Source organism: Lineus longissimus, chromosome 10 (assembly GCF_910592395.1).
Source record: "Lineus longissimus chromosome 10, tnLinLong1.2, whole genome shotgun sequence".
Classification (NCBI taxonomy): Eukaryota; Metazoa; Nemertea; class Pilidiophora; order Heteronemertea; family Lineidae; genus Lineus; species Lineus longissimus.
Window position 1 is genome coordinate 5331846 of NC_088317.1, and position 15412 is coordinate 5347257.

Consider the following 15412-nt stretch of genomic DNA (forward strand, 5'->3'; position numbering starts at 1 on the left):
CTCCGCCGAACAAACACCTTACGATTTATAAAATATTCATTCGGAATTAATGTAATATCCTCCGCAGGGTGCTGGGTGTTGTTAATATATCTCATTTCCTTCGCATGATGACGTTTTGAGCTGCCAAAGATCATTCGGAGAAGAAAGAACAATTTGCGATGCGAGTTTTCAAGGTCATCGTTTTCGGCGGGGTCTTGACCTCTAGTTTTGCCAAATTAGCCCTGTTGGTGCATTAGCATGATACTGTTAAGCCGTTTCTTTATACATAGAGGAGTGATAGACTTCATGTCCATTTCACTACAGTCCAGCAATGAAAAGACACCATTGATAAGCAGAGTGAGTCTATCTTATTTCATTGCACTCACCAGATCCCCATTTAAATCATTACTCGTACCAAGTATGGATTGAAGAAGAATGTTTAACTATGTATCAATGGTTGGAAAGCACTGCGTTCTAATTTTGAATATAGGAGGCTTTTTGAATTAAATTAGCTCTAACCGTTGAACTTATCGGATTTCTTCTACCAGAATTATTTGATCACAGCCCCGTACTAAATAGTCCCCGCAAACAAAATGTGTTAATCGGCCTGATTAAAAATTAATTCTTTTGAAAAATAAAAAATAAAACCCCATAATTTTCATGGTTTTGCCATTTCACAAAAATTGGAGTAGCTCAGTTGTTATAGTAACTATGAAGAGGAGCGAGGTATCATTTTGTTCGTATTGGTCTTGGCGTTAATAGCAGCCCTATCATGCAAATGGCTAGGGGGGTCAATAATTGCAACTGAGCATGCACCAAGCGATTAAAAAAAAACCCATACATTTCTCTAATCTACACTGTCTCATGCGTTACAATGTACGTCGTATTCTATTTTTCGGGAAGGCCCTTTGATAACATTACTATTGGAGTCCCTTGTATATTTATGTCACATTTGTACATTAAATAGATTAAGTCATGAGCATTTCATTTTTCCGGGCCATTCAAACTCCCCATTTTTATAAGCACTTCGCGACAGGTCTCCTTTAATGTTATGTACAATAGGCCATATAAGTTATGTTGCACACGACACTATATATTCTTCTTTTTCGATTAAACACAATGTGGTCTTTAACTATAATGGTACATGTAATTAAAAGAAACCAAAATTCCATTTAAACTATCTAAGAAGTAAAACTTTGTTTTTTGGAGCTAACCAGCAATATCACGTCAACACTAGTCGTTACCGAAACGACCCGCGTTCCTCGCCGCTAGTACCGAAATTAGAAATCAGAATTAAATCATCTTACCACATCTGCGAGGCACGGATCAATTACATGAAAACGCGGAAGAATCCCCTTGATTTGTCCTTCGCACGCGATCAACGTCTTGACGACAAAGGCGGGAACGCCCAACACTCAACCCCCATTAGGTTCTCGTTTCGATCTCATTTCGCATCGGAATAGAGTAATTGTGCATTGTGTAGAGGCCAGGCATTGATATTTTAGTCCTTGTATAGTGAAATAGGGTCCATTTCACCTTTTGTGGACCAAAATATCAATTTTGTGTATAGTCGAGCGCAAAAAATGACACTTCCATCAAAATTCAATCGAATTTCTACGACGTGCGTGCGTGAGACTGTTAACGTCTGCTTAAGGTGAATTTTAATTGATACGACTGATAAATGCATACATCTGTCTCCAATCTTACTTTGTCATCTCTAAATATTAATTAAACTCAAATCGTTTTTCTTTACAATAATTGTTCTTGGGGAGTTTTGATTCGGGATGGCGTGATTGGTGATATTACAATGTATGTCTTGTTTATTTGATGGAGGTCTTATTAGGCGCTGTTCGGGGCTGCGAAAGCATCCCGTTATGGCATCTGGGAGTGGCATCGATGACTCTAAATGGCAAATCACCCGCCGAGAATTCTCCGAAAGGATGAGCCAACTGTCTTAATCATCTACTGAAGCATTCGTTGGTCAATTTCGCAAGGAGATTGAGAGTTGGTCTCAGTGTCAGCGAAAGATGGCGCCGCGTGTGCGTTTAAGCGTGACGTCACGTATATGACAGCCAATCGGATACCATTGCCAAAAGGTTGCACTGATTCATTTATCAAAAAACCATATTACGGTGCCATGTCCCGTCTTATGGTGCCGAATACTGAGCGCAATGGTTTCTCAAAACGACACTAAAATCTCAAGAGTGCCAGGGAGGGCGTCCGCAAAACAGCAGCGCCGTAAATAGGTTTGACTGAATGGTGAATAGCGTTAACTAAATCAGCTGACAGACAATTAGAATGCCATCCTAATGTCAAAAGATCAAATGAGGTGAGATTTTAATTAGTATTTGTGGTACCTGAATTGTCTTCATATGGTAGAATAACACGACATGGTATGTGGCAGTTACGATTACGGGTTATGGTTTATGGCTTTGGGGAAAAAAGTCATGTCGTCAGAAATCATGAGATCGATTATCACGGTGGGTAACACAACAGAAACACGGCGCTCCAAGTGCAGTGTAGAGGAGTACAATCGCTCTCCCGGTACAGCACGTATTTTTCTTTGGCAACTAACCGATACCTTTACCCATCGCGATTATGAAAATACAAAACATGTAGATTGAAAAGAAAATATCAATAGTGGAGGCTAGAATTCCTGGCTCTTCACAATCCTTCGAATGAAACGCAAAACGGAGGTTCCTTTTGTCTCTTGTCTATGCCAGGGCAAGAAAAAAAACGCCAAGTGAGAAACGTGATTGTCTTGTGTGGACACTCCTTCTAGCCGAAGACGGAGTCACTAGGCCAAAGAATATCTGACGCAAGATGGCTCTTCATCCGATCAGGTACTCCACGTGCTTTTAAAATTACTTTGAGGTAAGTTTGTCAAGTAAACACTGCTGGTTCCTGTAGCTTATTTCCAACAAAATCTTGTTTTATTGAATGACACATCAACATCCACGTATAGTAAAGCCAAAGTATAATATAAAGAAGCGCGTATATTGGATAAGAGGTCGGTGCAAGAAAGAGTAATAAAAAATAACAAGAATTGATAAAGAGTACTCTTCATTAATTCTTGTGGATATATATCATTGACGATTTATCACAACCTAAAATCTTAAACTATCAATAACCCGTCACTAATTGAGAGTGCAGATGGCAGTGCCGCGCTCAAGCGCAAAATAAAATAAAAAAATCGTTGATGAGGCAGATTATCATTCTCCTTTACAAACAGACCACCAGGATGGCGGCATAATTGAGTGTTCAATTAAGACAGGTCGCGTGGCGCTGGTCACGTGGCGCTGATCTAAGACGTCGTCAATCAAATATCAAACCTAGTTCCTAGGAAATATCTCGTTTAACCTCTAGTGTGCATTTACTTGGGAGAGGAATCATTTGGGACCAGGTACAAGATGTAAGAACGTCTGCTGGCGTCGTTAACCAGATCGGAAATTAAACATGTCAATTTAACAAGGACGGTGTTGGATAAATCACCTGAGCATATTATCTCGAATAGAAGGTGAACATAGGCGGTATTCGGCAGCGTGAGACAGGTGCTACTCTGGCCCCACTTGGGGGAGGAGGGGTGACACGCCCTCCCATGGTGAATGGGTAGTTCCTCTGATTTCTCCGCATATGGACGGACGAATTATCACGGTCAATTATATATTATTTCTTAGACTTTATTGCCCCCTCTATATCAATTCTTGATTATTTTTACATCTCAAAGACTTCGGGCGGCAAGCGATGATCATGCCGAGTCAATCCTAAAGTCACCTATGGCTATATATATACGCACAGCGCCCGTAATCGGCTTGAGCCAATTTTCAGTGCTTACAGCTGCATGACTAACATCAACGCGGAGGACGCTTCAGTTTTTTGGAACCTGTCAAAAATCTCTCGTAGTTGTGAAACCGGAGATCAAGAGCAAAACATGACCGGCGCCAAGGTTGAAATTTCGAATGTCCGGGAAACAAAAGGATTCTCTTGTGTGTTTATAATCTATCAACGAACTGAGGTTATTGTGGTTACTTAAAATCTGAAGAAGATGAAGAAAATGAAGAGGAATCTCTGAGGCGATAACAGTTATGGTCTCTATTGGAGCAAGTGTACAATTATCCGTCAGAATACAATTAGGTCGGGCACTTTTTCCAGGGGACATTTTGACTGCTACACTGTCGGAAAGAAGAAGAAAAATTGCCACTTTTCGACTCGCCGATAGTCCACCAATGCCCAACACATCCGGATATCGAATGCCCTATATAAGCCGGATGGTTCCCCTCCAATCCATGTGCAAGGCCAGAAGTCATATTACGTATATTTTTGGTCTACACCGTAATTTGTCGAGCCAAGACACTGGGTGATATGAATAAAGACTAGCAAATGCTTTTATCTAAAACTCCATGTACATTTACACCAGGCCTCTCTGTACAAAATTGAAGTAAAAGCATTTGCTAGTCTTTATTCATATCACCCAATGTTGGGACAGCACTGAGACGACTATCAGACGTTTAGTTTAACTTGCTATTGCCAGGTGGCGTGGTGTTAGGTGTACGGCGAGGATGATATGAAGAGAAGCAATAAAGCCGTAAAATTCGTCTTTCTGGTTTAATCCGTGACTTTACAAGTCCATCAGATACTACATCCTGAAGCTCAGGCCAACACTCGGCATTATCGACCGACGTGCGAGGGGAGGAGGATGCGACTGACTCCGGATAAGTCGGCACTGCAAAGTCGGTCATGATCTCTAAAGATGATCCCGCAAGGTCTAATACCGTATGCGGCAATTCGTGACGACTCCTATTCGTGTTGACAGTATTGTGACGTTTACGCTGATGTGACAGGCGTCAAAGTTATTGATCCAAGTAAAACGATTCTCATCCAAGGTCTTGGTCTCAGGTCATGAATTACTGAGCAATCTTAGGGCATTCTAAGTCTCCCCTAATTTGTACTCTCTCACTGGCTCCGCTCAGGCAGGAGAAACATTTCCTTGTTACATTATGTTCCGTAAAACAGGCAGATTGAGGCTACCTGGACCCTGAATTGTAAGCAGCTTCAGCAGCAGTGACACTACAGTGGAACCTCCCTTGGCCGACACCTCTCGATTAAGGACACTTTTGGTCCCAAAATGGTGGTTTCAATTCAATTTGACCTCTGATCAGGACACCTCTCTATTGGGGACACCACTTGTCAGTCCCAAGGGTGGCCTTAATAGAGAGGTTCTACTGTATTTTGCGTGGCCCAGAGCTCTGTATAGGTTACTTGATCTTCTTGAATTGGCAGTTAGAATGAAAAACATTTGTGACCCGTCACAGCAAAACCAGACGCATGTCGCTCTGAGCTTGGCAGGTTGAGACGGACTGTTCATTTCTCTGTTGTCTGCCTTTTGTAAAATATGAGCACATGAATTTCTTCCGTTATCTCCTGGTGTCATCTAGGCTCATCTTCCATGCGACATGCGACTGGTTTTGCTGTGGCGGGTCACATTTGTCCTTGGTCTGTAAATGCATTAATACGTGCTGCGCCCGGACATCCATAGAGATGAAAAAGTTCATCTCTCATGACTTCAAGCAATTATGAAACTGTCCCTTGGTCATATGCTGCCCCTTAGTAAACTAGACAACAAATTGCTTTCCATACAGATGATTTTATTATCAGCTACAATACACAACACTTAAAGATTTCAATATTTTGACATACAAAGGTGAAGACTTGCTATACATTTATTTCAATACATCCCATAATTGCAGCAGTGAAAGAGGATTGAGTCAAATGCAGTTTACATTGGCAGTGATTTTTACACAGCGACATTTGTTTCTGTCTCATTTAAAGGGACAAACGGGGCGTGAGATCTGTTGGTGTTTCATAAAAAATGCTTCCGGCAGGACCTGACTTTTCCTTACAGTCTCCTTGAGAATTTATCAAACTGTAAGGAAAAACTACACTTCACAAGAATGGAATGGAGCCGCTGGTCTACCTGAAATGCATAAGCCATGTCAAAAAATGCCCCACAACACGAGCCAAACTTGTTTATTAGAGATTAGTATTTGTGTGCCACGACAAGTGGCACCACATGCTGGCCAATAGGCACATCATCCTCCTCCACACTTAATCTCATGCCCAAATTGTCCCTTTAATGAAAACCTGTGGCAGATTTTAGTTTAAATACATATTTGTGGCAAACTACCTTATTAAGGCTAACATTTTCATCGGCATGCTATCATTTCATAGACATATGTGCTAAAGGGCATTGTGGTGATTTCCAGAACATATCAATCAGAATATCGGGGTATTATAATCCCAAAAATGAACTTGCAATTCACCAATGACACAACACAGAGCCTAAGGCCCAGTGATGTGCAAATGCAGACTAAATGCGATAAAGGGCATAAAAGGTGAACAACAACTTCACATCAGTATTACGGTGCTGCCATCTGTCAACAATGATTACTACTCGCCAAAAACATGTGTAACACAAGAAGCACTAAATCAAGTGAGGTCTTTTAATAGTGGAATCCATGACCATACTTCCGGCAAAAAATCCAATAAGATTACGACGCCGGTATTGATGATGATGATGATGACACTATTGGTAATGCTGTCTAATTCTTTAAGGGGACGAGGTTGGCAAACAGTTTGGTGAGGTTGACTTCTGAGTATGCGTTTTGTACAACGACCCTGTCGGCAACCATCTTGAGGTTCCTGTAGTGTTCTTGATATGGCTGAATCTTCGAGCGTGCGGTGTCTGCAAAAGATGAGGTGAAACATTTGATATAGTCATCAGTGGTAAAAGTTAAAAGTACAAGTTTTTAGTAAAGTCTTATATCAACTACGATATAGGTTATCATCCGACTTAAAGGGACACTATAGGCAGCAGCTAGGCAGGCAAGATAGTTACACAAAGTCGCCAATAGGGGTCTCTCACATCTCACAGTATGTCCAAATTATTCGCATTTGTACGAGGAATATATCTAGTGCTGAATGTGACATGACCGAGGGCCCTTACTGTGTATATTAGTCACCTGAAGATGGCCAAATTAGCCCCTTTCCTCCTGCCTATAGTCTCCCTTTAACACTTTAACCCTGGTCTGTCCTGAAACCTTTAAGTACACCTCAGATGACCTGCTCAACCAGCACTACAATTTCAGGATTTCTGACCAGTACCCATTTACACCTTGGTGGAGAGGCAAGTTAGACAAGGAGACCTGCCTACAGTCTCACACGGACAGTGGGGATCGAACCAGGATCTCTTGACCGCTAGTCAAATGCACCACAGCCGCTTCTTGTGGTGACCTCACAATCTGCCAAGGGGTCAAAGTTTTTTTATCATTCTACTAACAGAAAATTAGTGAATATCTCAACTCCAAAATTCCAATTGGGTAAATGATACGACGATATGTTATTCTAATAAATGTTGCCATATTCCTACTTACTTCTTTCAGCTTCTGGTAGACTTGAAATGGCCCTCTCGGTATCGAACAGATACTGATAGAAGCTCAACTGGTAGTAGAGTTGCGAGTCGGTGTATTCTAAATGCAGCGTCCCTCGCCGGCACACCTGACAGATCGGGTGCCCACGCTGCGATTCTAGTGGCACCTTACACGTCCGACTCCCGCACGTCGAGTCCTCACACACCATCCACCCCTGAAAGTTAACAGACGTCATAGAAACATTCAAAATATGACATAACGTCTTTTGAACATCTATCCTTTGGCAACACATTCATACGGTCTTTAACCAACAAGAAAAGCAGTACGACCGAACAGTAAATTTGCATTAGAACTCAATGCTTTTGACTACGGACATGATAAGATGGGAGGGAATTCGGTGAACTTTTTAACAAATGTTTCTGCAGGTCCAATCAACAATTTCTTACAAAAAATACTTCTGGTGCAACCACAACTCTTATAGCGCCCATGCTTCATGCTAGCAGAGATGTAACCCCCCCCCCCCCCCCCCGCACCGGAGTTATTTTTCGTCAGGGGATTGCGAATATTCTCACCTGATAATATTTCTTGATATATGACCTCATGACGAGTGTGAGTTTATTAGTGATTGAGCAGTGCTGCTCAGCCAACTCCTTCTTGCACGCGAGGTTGGGACACTCGCGTAGTGATGGCTCTAGCGCTGTGCCCTGAAATAAGAGAGGTAAATTTGAAAATACAGTAGAACATCTCTGATAGGACACCTTTGGGACAAATGCTGTCCTCAATTGAGAGGTGTCCTGATTACACTACAGAGGTCAAATTCAATAGACTGGTAGCTCAGAGAAGAGTTTAATCTAAATTAGGGAGAACCTCTCTAATAAGGACACCTTTGGGACTGACAAATGCTGTCCTTAATTGAGAGGTGTCCTGATTACAGAGGTCAAATTCAAAAGACTGATAGCGCCACTACTGCACTGTACCCAAAAATGAGAAAGAGGTCGTGTTGAAAATACAGTAGAACCTCACTAATCAGGACACCTTTGAGATTGACAAATAACCATAGTGGTACATAAAAATGAACATCCCGCCCACTTGGAGGAGGAATACTCCCTGGAGAATTACACCTCCATGTGAAGACCGTAGGCTGAAGAAGAAGGGCAGCCTGCCCTCACTCGAGCCACCACTCCAAATACCTGAATGAATCTAACTGAGTACTCACAGCGCCCACGAACGCTCCGTCCATGATGACCTCCCTCTGACACTCCCGACAACTGAACTTAAAGCGATCGCAATCTTTATACTTTTCCTCGTCGGTCATATGAACAGCGCCGAGCATGGCGTCGTCTTCGTTGTCATTCTGGTTCATGCGCTGTCGGTAGCCACTCGGATCAAGGCCTGGCGAAAATAACGATGGAATTTGACGTCTGCTGGCATGGCTACGTAAAGCCTGCCTATATGTGACCCGTCACAGCAAAATCAGGCGCATGTCGCTCTGAGCTTGGCAGGTTGAGACGGACTGTTTGTCCATTTCTCTATTGTCTGCCTTTTGTGAAATATGAGCACATCAATTTCTTCCATTATCTCCTGGTGTCATTTAGGCTCATCTTCGGTGCGACATGCGCCTGGTTTTGCTGTGACGGGTCACATATCAGTTTTCAAGGTCTGCGAGAAATAAGGGTACTTTTCTGTCCATTAAATGAACAATCAGTTGAATGAGATAGAGCCAAAGACAACAAATGATGTGATTTGAGAAAATAAGTTCTACGCTGTCCAAACATTGCTATTTCTTGCAAAAATATTGTTCCTTGATCAGCACTGACTTGCACAAAAATGCCTCTTAAATGCTTAATTTCGGTCCAATTTTGAAAATTCAAAGTTCTACAGAGAGTAGAGATGGAGATCTTTCCATTCCAGCTCTCAAATCTTGCGAGGAAACATCCACCTAAAATCTAAACTTGACTTCCCAGCTTACCTAAACATTCAGCTAAATGAGCTGCATCAGTCCCTTCGATAGGATCACACAACCTGGCTATGACAGGATGCACCTGCTGCGACAGATAATACTTCGTGTCGATCGTCAACGCCTCGCTCTTTTCCAATTCGTCAGGATGATACGCTCTCTGGCTGGGAGCGAGGTTCGACCCATCTTGGCAGATGACGTAGTAAACAACATCCCCGGCCTTGAGACGTCTGCCTCCCTTTGAGTTCAGCCGCAGCGCCACCTGGACATGAGGTAGACTTTTCTTGTCGGGGTAATCTTCGGGGTTTTTGGTCAAAGACTGAAAAAGACAATTCCAAAGTGTTCAGGTGATGAAAGCAAGTGAGGCCTCTTTCTCTCCAGAAAGTATTTTGGAAGCCACCAGGCCAGTCGATTTGTCTCGACGCATCTGGGTTTTGACTTTTATCGCCTGTAAAATGGTAAGACTAGCTTATTCCAGTAAAACTAAAGTCAGCTAGGCTATAGCCCGGGCCGAGAGCGGCTCATCTGGCCGAAGCTTATTCCAGTTCTCGTAGGTTTTTAAGCGACTATGAGTATTACTCCCCCTGGATACGATGCTGGTCTATTACAGGTTAACTTCCCAAGCAAGCCTGGTACACATTTACTCCTGGTTGGAGAGAAACAAGTAGGGTTAAGTGCCGTGTCCAAGGACACAAAGATGAAACAGTGCTGATCCGTTAGAGTGTCGTACCTACGACCTCCTGGTTATAAGCCCGGCGCTCTGACCACTCTGCCACTGATCCCCCTAGACTAGTGTAGGCTTGGGTTTATTTGAACATGAATGTAAGGCACCAAGCGAATATGGGTGTAGTTTTGGAAGGTTACCGAGCCGTGTGGCGTACTGACCTTGGTTATATGGAAGAGAGACACAGGTAACTTCCCCTCAGCGACACTCTCACCCACTTCTATCAGTTTGGCGTGGATGTTCTCGACAATCTGATCGCGATTCTCTCCGGATAAGATCTGACGCACCACGAAGCTGAAAAGTAGGGCAAAGTGATGTCAAACCTGACCGCACTGCAGAAAAAAACAAGATTTTGAAAACCCATTCAAACATTTGTGTAGAAATGGTTAGGACTCTAGTATGTACGAGAGTCATTGTTCATTTCACAATGACACTCGTTCTTACTCCCATCTTCAGACGATCGTACAGTAGAACATCTCTATCAAGGACACCCTCTGGACTGACAAGTGCTGTCCTTCACAAAGAGGTGTCCTGATTGGAGAGGTCAATTGAATGGAAACTGCAATTTTGGGACCAATTCAGTGTCCTTAATTGAGAGGTGTCTGCTATAAAGGGAAGTTCCACTGTACTTGTAAAAAGATTTCTAAAGGGGTAAAAGGCACTCCCCCCTCCCCGCTTCCACCACCACCCCCACAATTTTACCAGCCACACAGGGTTCCAGCGAGTCTATCGTGGCCCATAACCCGTATATTAGTGCTAATCACCGCAGTGAAAATCATTGGGAGTCGATGGGATGGTGAGGGCCAATGCAGGAAACAGCAGTGATACGCACCAGCCCCAAGTATGAATCCTAAAGACTACTCACTTTCCAGCCTCTTTAGCAAGCTCACACCAATCCCTCCTGACGATGTCCAATCCTTTCAGCTCCTGTGTCGTCACATATTTCCCGTCGGCCGTCTTTGTCACGTTCAGCGCGGCGTACTTTTTCTTCTTCAGCAGCAGCATGGACTTGAAGACACCGTCGATGTCGATTTCCAGCAGTTTGTAAAGCTTGTTCACCTCACTTTTGATCTGCAGCGAAACAAATCCATAAATGATTTAACTGGAGGCGAGAGAATTTCAATAAGTGTGACTTTGTCAAACAGGACAAATATGCGATGAGCATCGATTTTGTGACAGAATTATAATTGAATTTTTTTATAATAGAATTTATGAATAGGTAAACTATCATTGTTTTCCACATTTCTGAAAGCTGTTCCTTAAATAGTTTTGTACTTTGCTGCTAACATGCATCTCTATTGGACCATAATCATTTGATCTTTGATGGAATTCCCATCAATGATCACAAAATCTATGATGCGATTCGAGAATAAAAAGTACTTTGAGATAATCATCATATCATCCCTTTGACTTGCTGGCTCCTGCCTATAGTCCACCCCCTTAAACCACGTCAGGGCATAAACTCACTGAGAAGGATTTAAATGGATGCATAATTTTTTTCAGACAAACATGCATTGAGAAGTTTTGTGGCCACGAAAATGTGTAGAGTTTTTAGCGATATGCAACTTAGCAGAGTCGAGGCACTAAAAATATTAGCGTCATGTTTCTTTCATTGAACACTCACTTTGTTCCCGAGTTTAAAGACTTGTTCTAGGTCGGTACAGTTGCTGTTGATCATGATCGAGTCTGTGTCACCGTAGATGACGTCTAGATTCATCTTCTCGGCAAGGTCTTTAGTCTGCATCAATATCTGTAAGAGGAATCGAAAAAATAAGATAAATAAATGTTAAGTTCTTCTATAGCGCTTTAATGATGTTGAATAATTTCGAAGCGCTTTACATTTTATTCCCTAGTCTGAGCTGGAGCCTTTCAGTACAATTCAGACGAGTTTTAGACTAGTGCCCATTTATAAATTATACACCAGGTCGGAGTAAGGCAGGGAAGGGCAAGGTGAAAAGACTGGCCTAGACCCTCATGCCGACAGCCTGGAAAATTTCAGGGAGGACACCCCTGTGAAGCGTTTGTGGACAACTAGTCACCTATCCCATTCTCGAAGATTCGAAACGATATATTCAATCATTACTAGAGTAGACCTCTCTATTAGGGACACCTTTTGGACTGAGAATTGTTGTCCTTACTAGAGAGGTGTCCCAATTACAGAGGTCAAATTGAATGAAGGAGACCAGTTTGAGACCAAAACCAGCGTCCTCAATACAGAGGACATCTTGCTTTATACAGAGGTGTCCACTAGGAGAGGTGCTGCAGTATTTCTGCTCAGTACTTCTTAGAGGACAAGTTGACATTTCATCTTATCTTGTTGTCAAACATGGAAGACTCATCATCGCAGAAAAATACCTTTATGAATTCGGGTAAAAAAAAACTGATAACTTCTCACCTCCCTTCCTTTGCCTGTGACCATTGCCGCAAGCGGTTTGGCGTAAAATCGTGAGTGCGAGAAGCCGAGACAGCCGTACATACTGTTGGCCGTCAACTTGAGGGCTTTCTGTCGGATATCGTACTGAAATATAGAAAATTCTTATTATACATGTTTTGGGCACCGTCAACAACAACATGTTTTCCGGGCATGATTTAGCAGAAGACAATCTGGTAGATTTTTGACTGGCATTCCTTCCTCACCATCTTGAGCAGGGCCCCCAAAAATCTGAATTTTCAAAATCCTTTTTTATTTCTTAACTTTGCAAATTCCGATAGAGCGATATTCGTACCTGCATCAGGAGTTCAGGTGCGACGTCTGGTCCCTTCATCAGCTGCTTTACCTGACGTCTGCTTTGGACAAGTTTACGGATCTCCGTTGGCAGAACGCCAGGTTCAAGATCCGGGTCGGGTAAGTCCAGGTGCATTTCTTCACTATCCTGAAATGTGAGGAAGATTTAAATTTTGATATACAGGGTGGTCCACTAAAAAATGTGCAATTATAATTTGCCATAATTTCTACAAACATGGTACTTCTGCCCGGAGTTTTTTTTGCCAGCGGAGTGGTACACATTTTGGCTGGAAAAATCCTTTCTATAATCTTTTCAAAAATTAGTCCTACCCCGGCAGTTATACCTTTGTAAAATTGCCATGCAGACTTTCAGACTTAAGGAATCGTTACCAGGTGGCAGCATTAAGCTTTCTTACGCCTACTAGTAATAGTATAGTACCATTATGCACTGAATGACACACTAGGAGACCTTCTACCAATGGTGCTCAAGGAGTGAATGATGATCAGCTTTTAGCCACCTTTAACAGGCGACTCTGGTCTTGAAACGTTTCTCTTTATTTTCCTCATCACCACCAGGTGGCAGCACAATGACTCATCCAGGAAGCTTTCTAATGTGCAGCACCATAATGCATTGGATGACACACTGAGACCTTCTGCCTGTGGTGCTAAAGGAGTGAATGATGATCTGCTTTTAGCCAGTTCAGAGAGGCTACCCTGGTCTTGAAACCTTTCTCTTCATTTTCTTTCTTCTTCATTTTCTTTCTTCTTCATTTACTATACATAAAAAGTGACCTCCGGATGGATGTAACATTGCTTTTAACTTCTCGACTTACCTCGCCATCTTTCATATCTGCAGCGCTCCGATTTATTGTCGTAAAGCATATATTATACTCTTGGATAATGGACGGGTATAAACTGTTAAAGTCCAGCAGCAGGATAAACTTGTCGTAAAAGCCTTTCTTCGGCTCCAGCACAAGGCCGCCGGCGTACGCAGGCTTACGACGTCCCTGAGTCTTCTTTTTAGATCCACCCTGGTTGGGGCCCTCGTCGTCTTCATCCTACAAACAGACAGAACAAAATTATCTCTAATGCAAATTATGAGGTGGCCACTGCCGAGCAAACGTCCACCTTAAAAAATTAAGGTATTTCAGTAGAACCTCCCTATTAAGGACACCCTCGGGACTGAAAAGTGCTGTCCTGATTAGAGGGGTCAAACTGAATGGATGGAAACAACCAACTTGGGAGCAAAATTAGTGTCCCTAATAGAGAAGTTGTCCTTAATAGAGAGGTGTCCGCAAAGGGAGGTTCTAATGTGATATTCTTGAATGAATTTGCTCCTGCCTGATTCAAAAGTAACCTTTTCTTGTGAGTGTTTGGCTGTTTTCTATTTCAGTTCAACGGTTGTAGAAAAAAGCATAATTCCCACGCCGCACGTTGTCAATGCATCGACCCGCACAAATAAAAGATGGTCGCCCCTCCTCCAAATCCGGGTGCACACAAGCCGGGAGAAGGTTTCCAAAAAACGGAAATCAAAAACTCACCACAACGACGGCCTTCTTGTATTCCTTGTCGGGGCAGATGAAGTTCTTTTCCGAGAACGCGTGAAGCAGGAGGAATTCATTCCGCTCTGATCGGCCACCCATCAACGTGCGGGACTGAAACAAGTGTATGATTTGCCATGAACAAGAATTCTAACACGCCTCAATTACAATCTTGGATGTATTATGCACAGCACCTCGTTTTCGCACCAGCAGTCTATATTTTTCGATCAAGATTTAGGCGGTGCAATCAAGTTGTATGCGCTGTGTTGGATTCAAAGGCACGAAGCCACAGCCAAAGTGACATTTTTTTAGTATTTTTTGTGCAGACAACTCTTTGAATTTTAGGTGTAAGGTATTGAAAAGAACTAAATTGACACTGCACTGTTGAGTCTCTTTACAAAAATCAGGTGGAACTGAAATTCCACTCCAGGTAGGTAGGTTTGTGCCTCATCCTGGTCTTGATTGCCAAGATTTAAATTTTTTTAAGGTATTTTAGTTCCCCCAAACGACACCAGATGTCCCCAGCTACTCAAAGGGGTGTCCAAATTGAATAAATTTTTTCTCTTGAGTTTTATTGGCTTATTGTTTGTTTGAGATGCTGAAAGTCTGGTAGGATATCGTTTAATTCATTATTTGGCGATAAGTTAAATATGTTCTATTGCAACAGATTGGCCCGTATTCTTTGATGCTAAAATGTGGGATGTGTAATTGTTGACAGAGTGTCAGCTACAAAGTTTTCACCCGGCTATGCAGAGCTGCATTCTGACGGGCGTCTGCCATACCAACGATCTATCCAAGCCATTATCTATACACACCCGATGGAAAATTTTTCTATGATATCTCATGAAATCAATTGTACTGCAAGAAACCATTGTACATCGTAATTTATGCTTGTATTCGAATCTGGGGAAAATTTGGAATGCATTTGATTCTTATTCAGCCTGTTAGAGTCATTCAAATGGCAGTCAATGGGAGCATGGTAATTGCCACTGGCCAATGCAAATAATGAAAGGGGATTCCCCACAATATCCCACTCTCAGTTTCAGAACCAGGTTAACC

The 15412-nt window shown here is 42.5% G+C and overlaps 1 protein-coding gene and 1 non-coding gene across 2 annotated transcripts in view; both read right to left on the reverse strand.

Annotated features, from left to right (window-relative positions):
* Nucleotides 1-5607: 5607 nt before the first annotated feature.
* Nucleotides 5608-15412, reverse strand: part of LOC135494254 (DNA polymerase alpha catalytic subunit-like) — a 28827-nt gene continuing 19022 nt past the window's right edge. Inside the window, exons 15-26 of the mRNA XM_064782122.1 lie at nucleotides 14354-14467; nucleotides 13646-13870; nucleotides 12814-12960; nucleotides 12483-12605; nucleotides 11712-11837; nucleotides 10953-11158; nucleotides 10249-10381; nucleotides 9376-9682; nucleotides 8623-8798; nucleotides 7979-8110; nucleotides 7410-7620; nucleotides 5608-6721 (exon numbers count right to left, since the gene is read on the reverse strand). Of these exons, the coding sequence (XP_064638192.1) occupies nucleotides 6579-6721; nucleotides 7410-7620; nucleotides 7979-8110; nucleotides 8623-8798; nucleotides 9376-9682; nucleotides 10249-10381; nucleotides 10953-11158; nucleotides 11712-11837; nucleotides 12483-12605; nucleotides 12814-12960; nucleotides 13646-13870; nucleotides 14354-14467 (2043 nt within the window). The 3' untranslated portion in view covers nucleotides 5608-6578. The remainder of the gene's footprint in view (nucleotides 6722-7409; nucleotides 7621-7978; nucleotides 8111-8622; nucleotides 8799-9375; nucleotides 9683-10248; nucleotides 10382-10952; nucleotides 11159-11711; nucleotides 11838-12482; nucleotides 12606-12813; nucleotides 12961-13645; nucleotides 13871-14353; nucleotides 14468-15412) is intronic.
* On the reverse strand, nucleotides 12358-12432 carry LOC135495193 (small nucleolar RNA SNORD61). Its single transcript, XR_010448538.1, has one exon. It is a non-coding gene; the product is annotated as a small nucleolar RNA SNORD61 (small nucleolar RNA).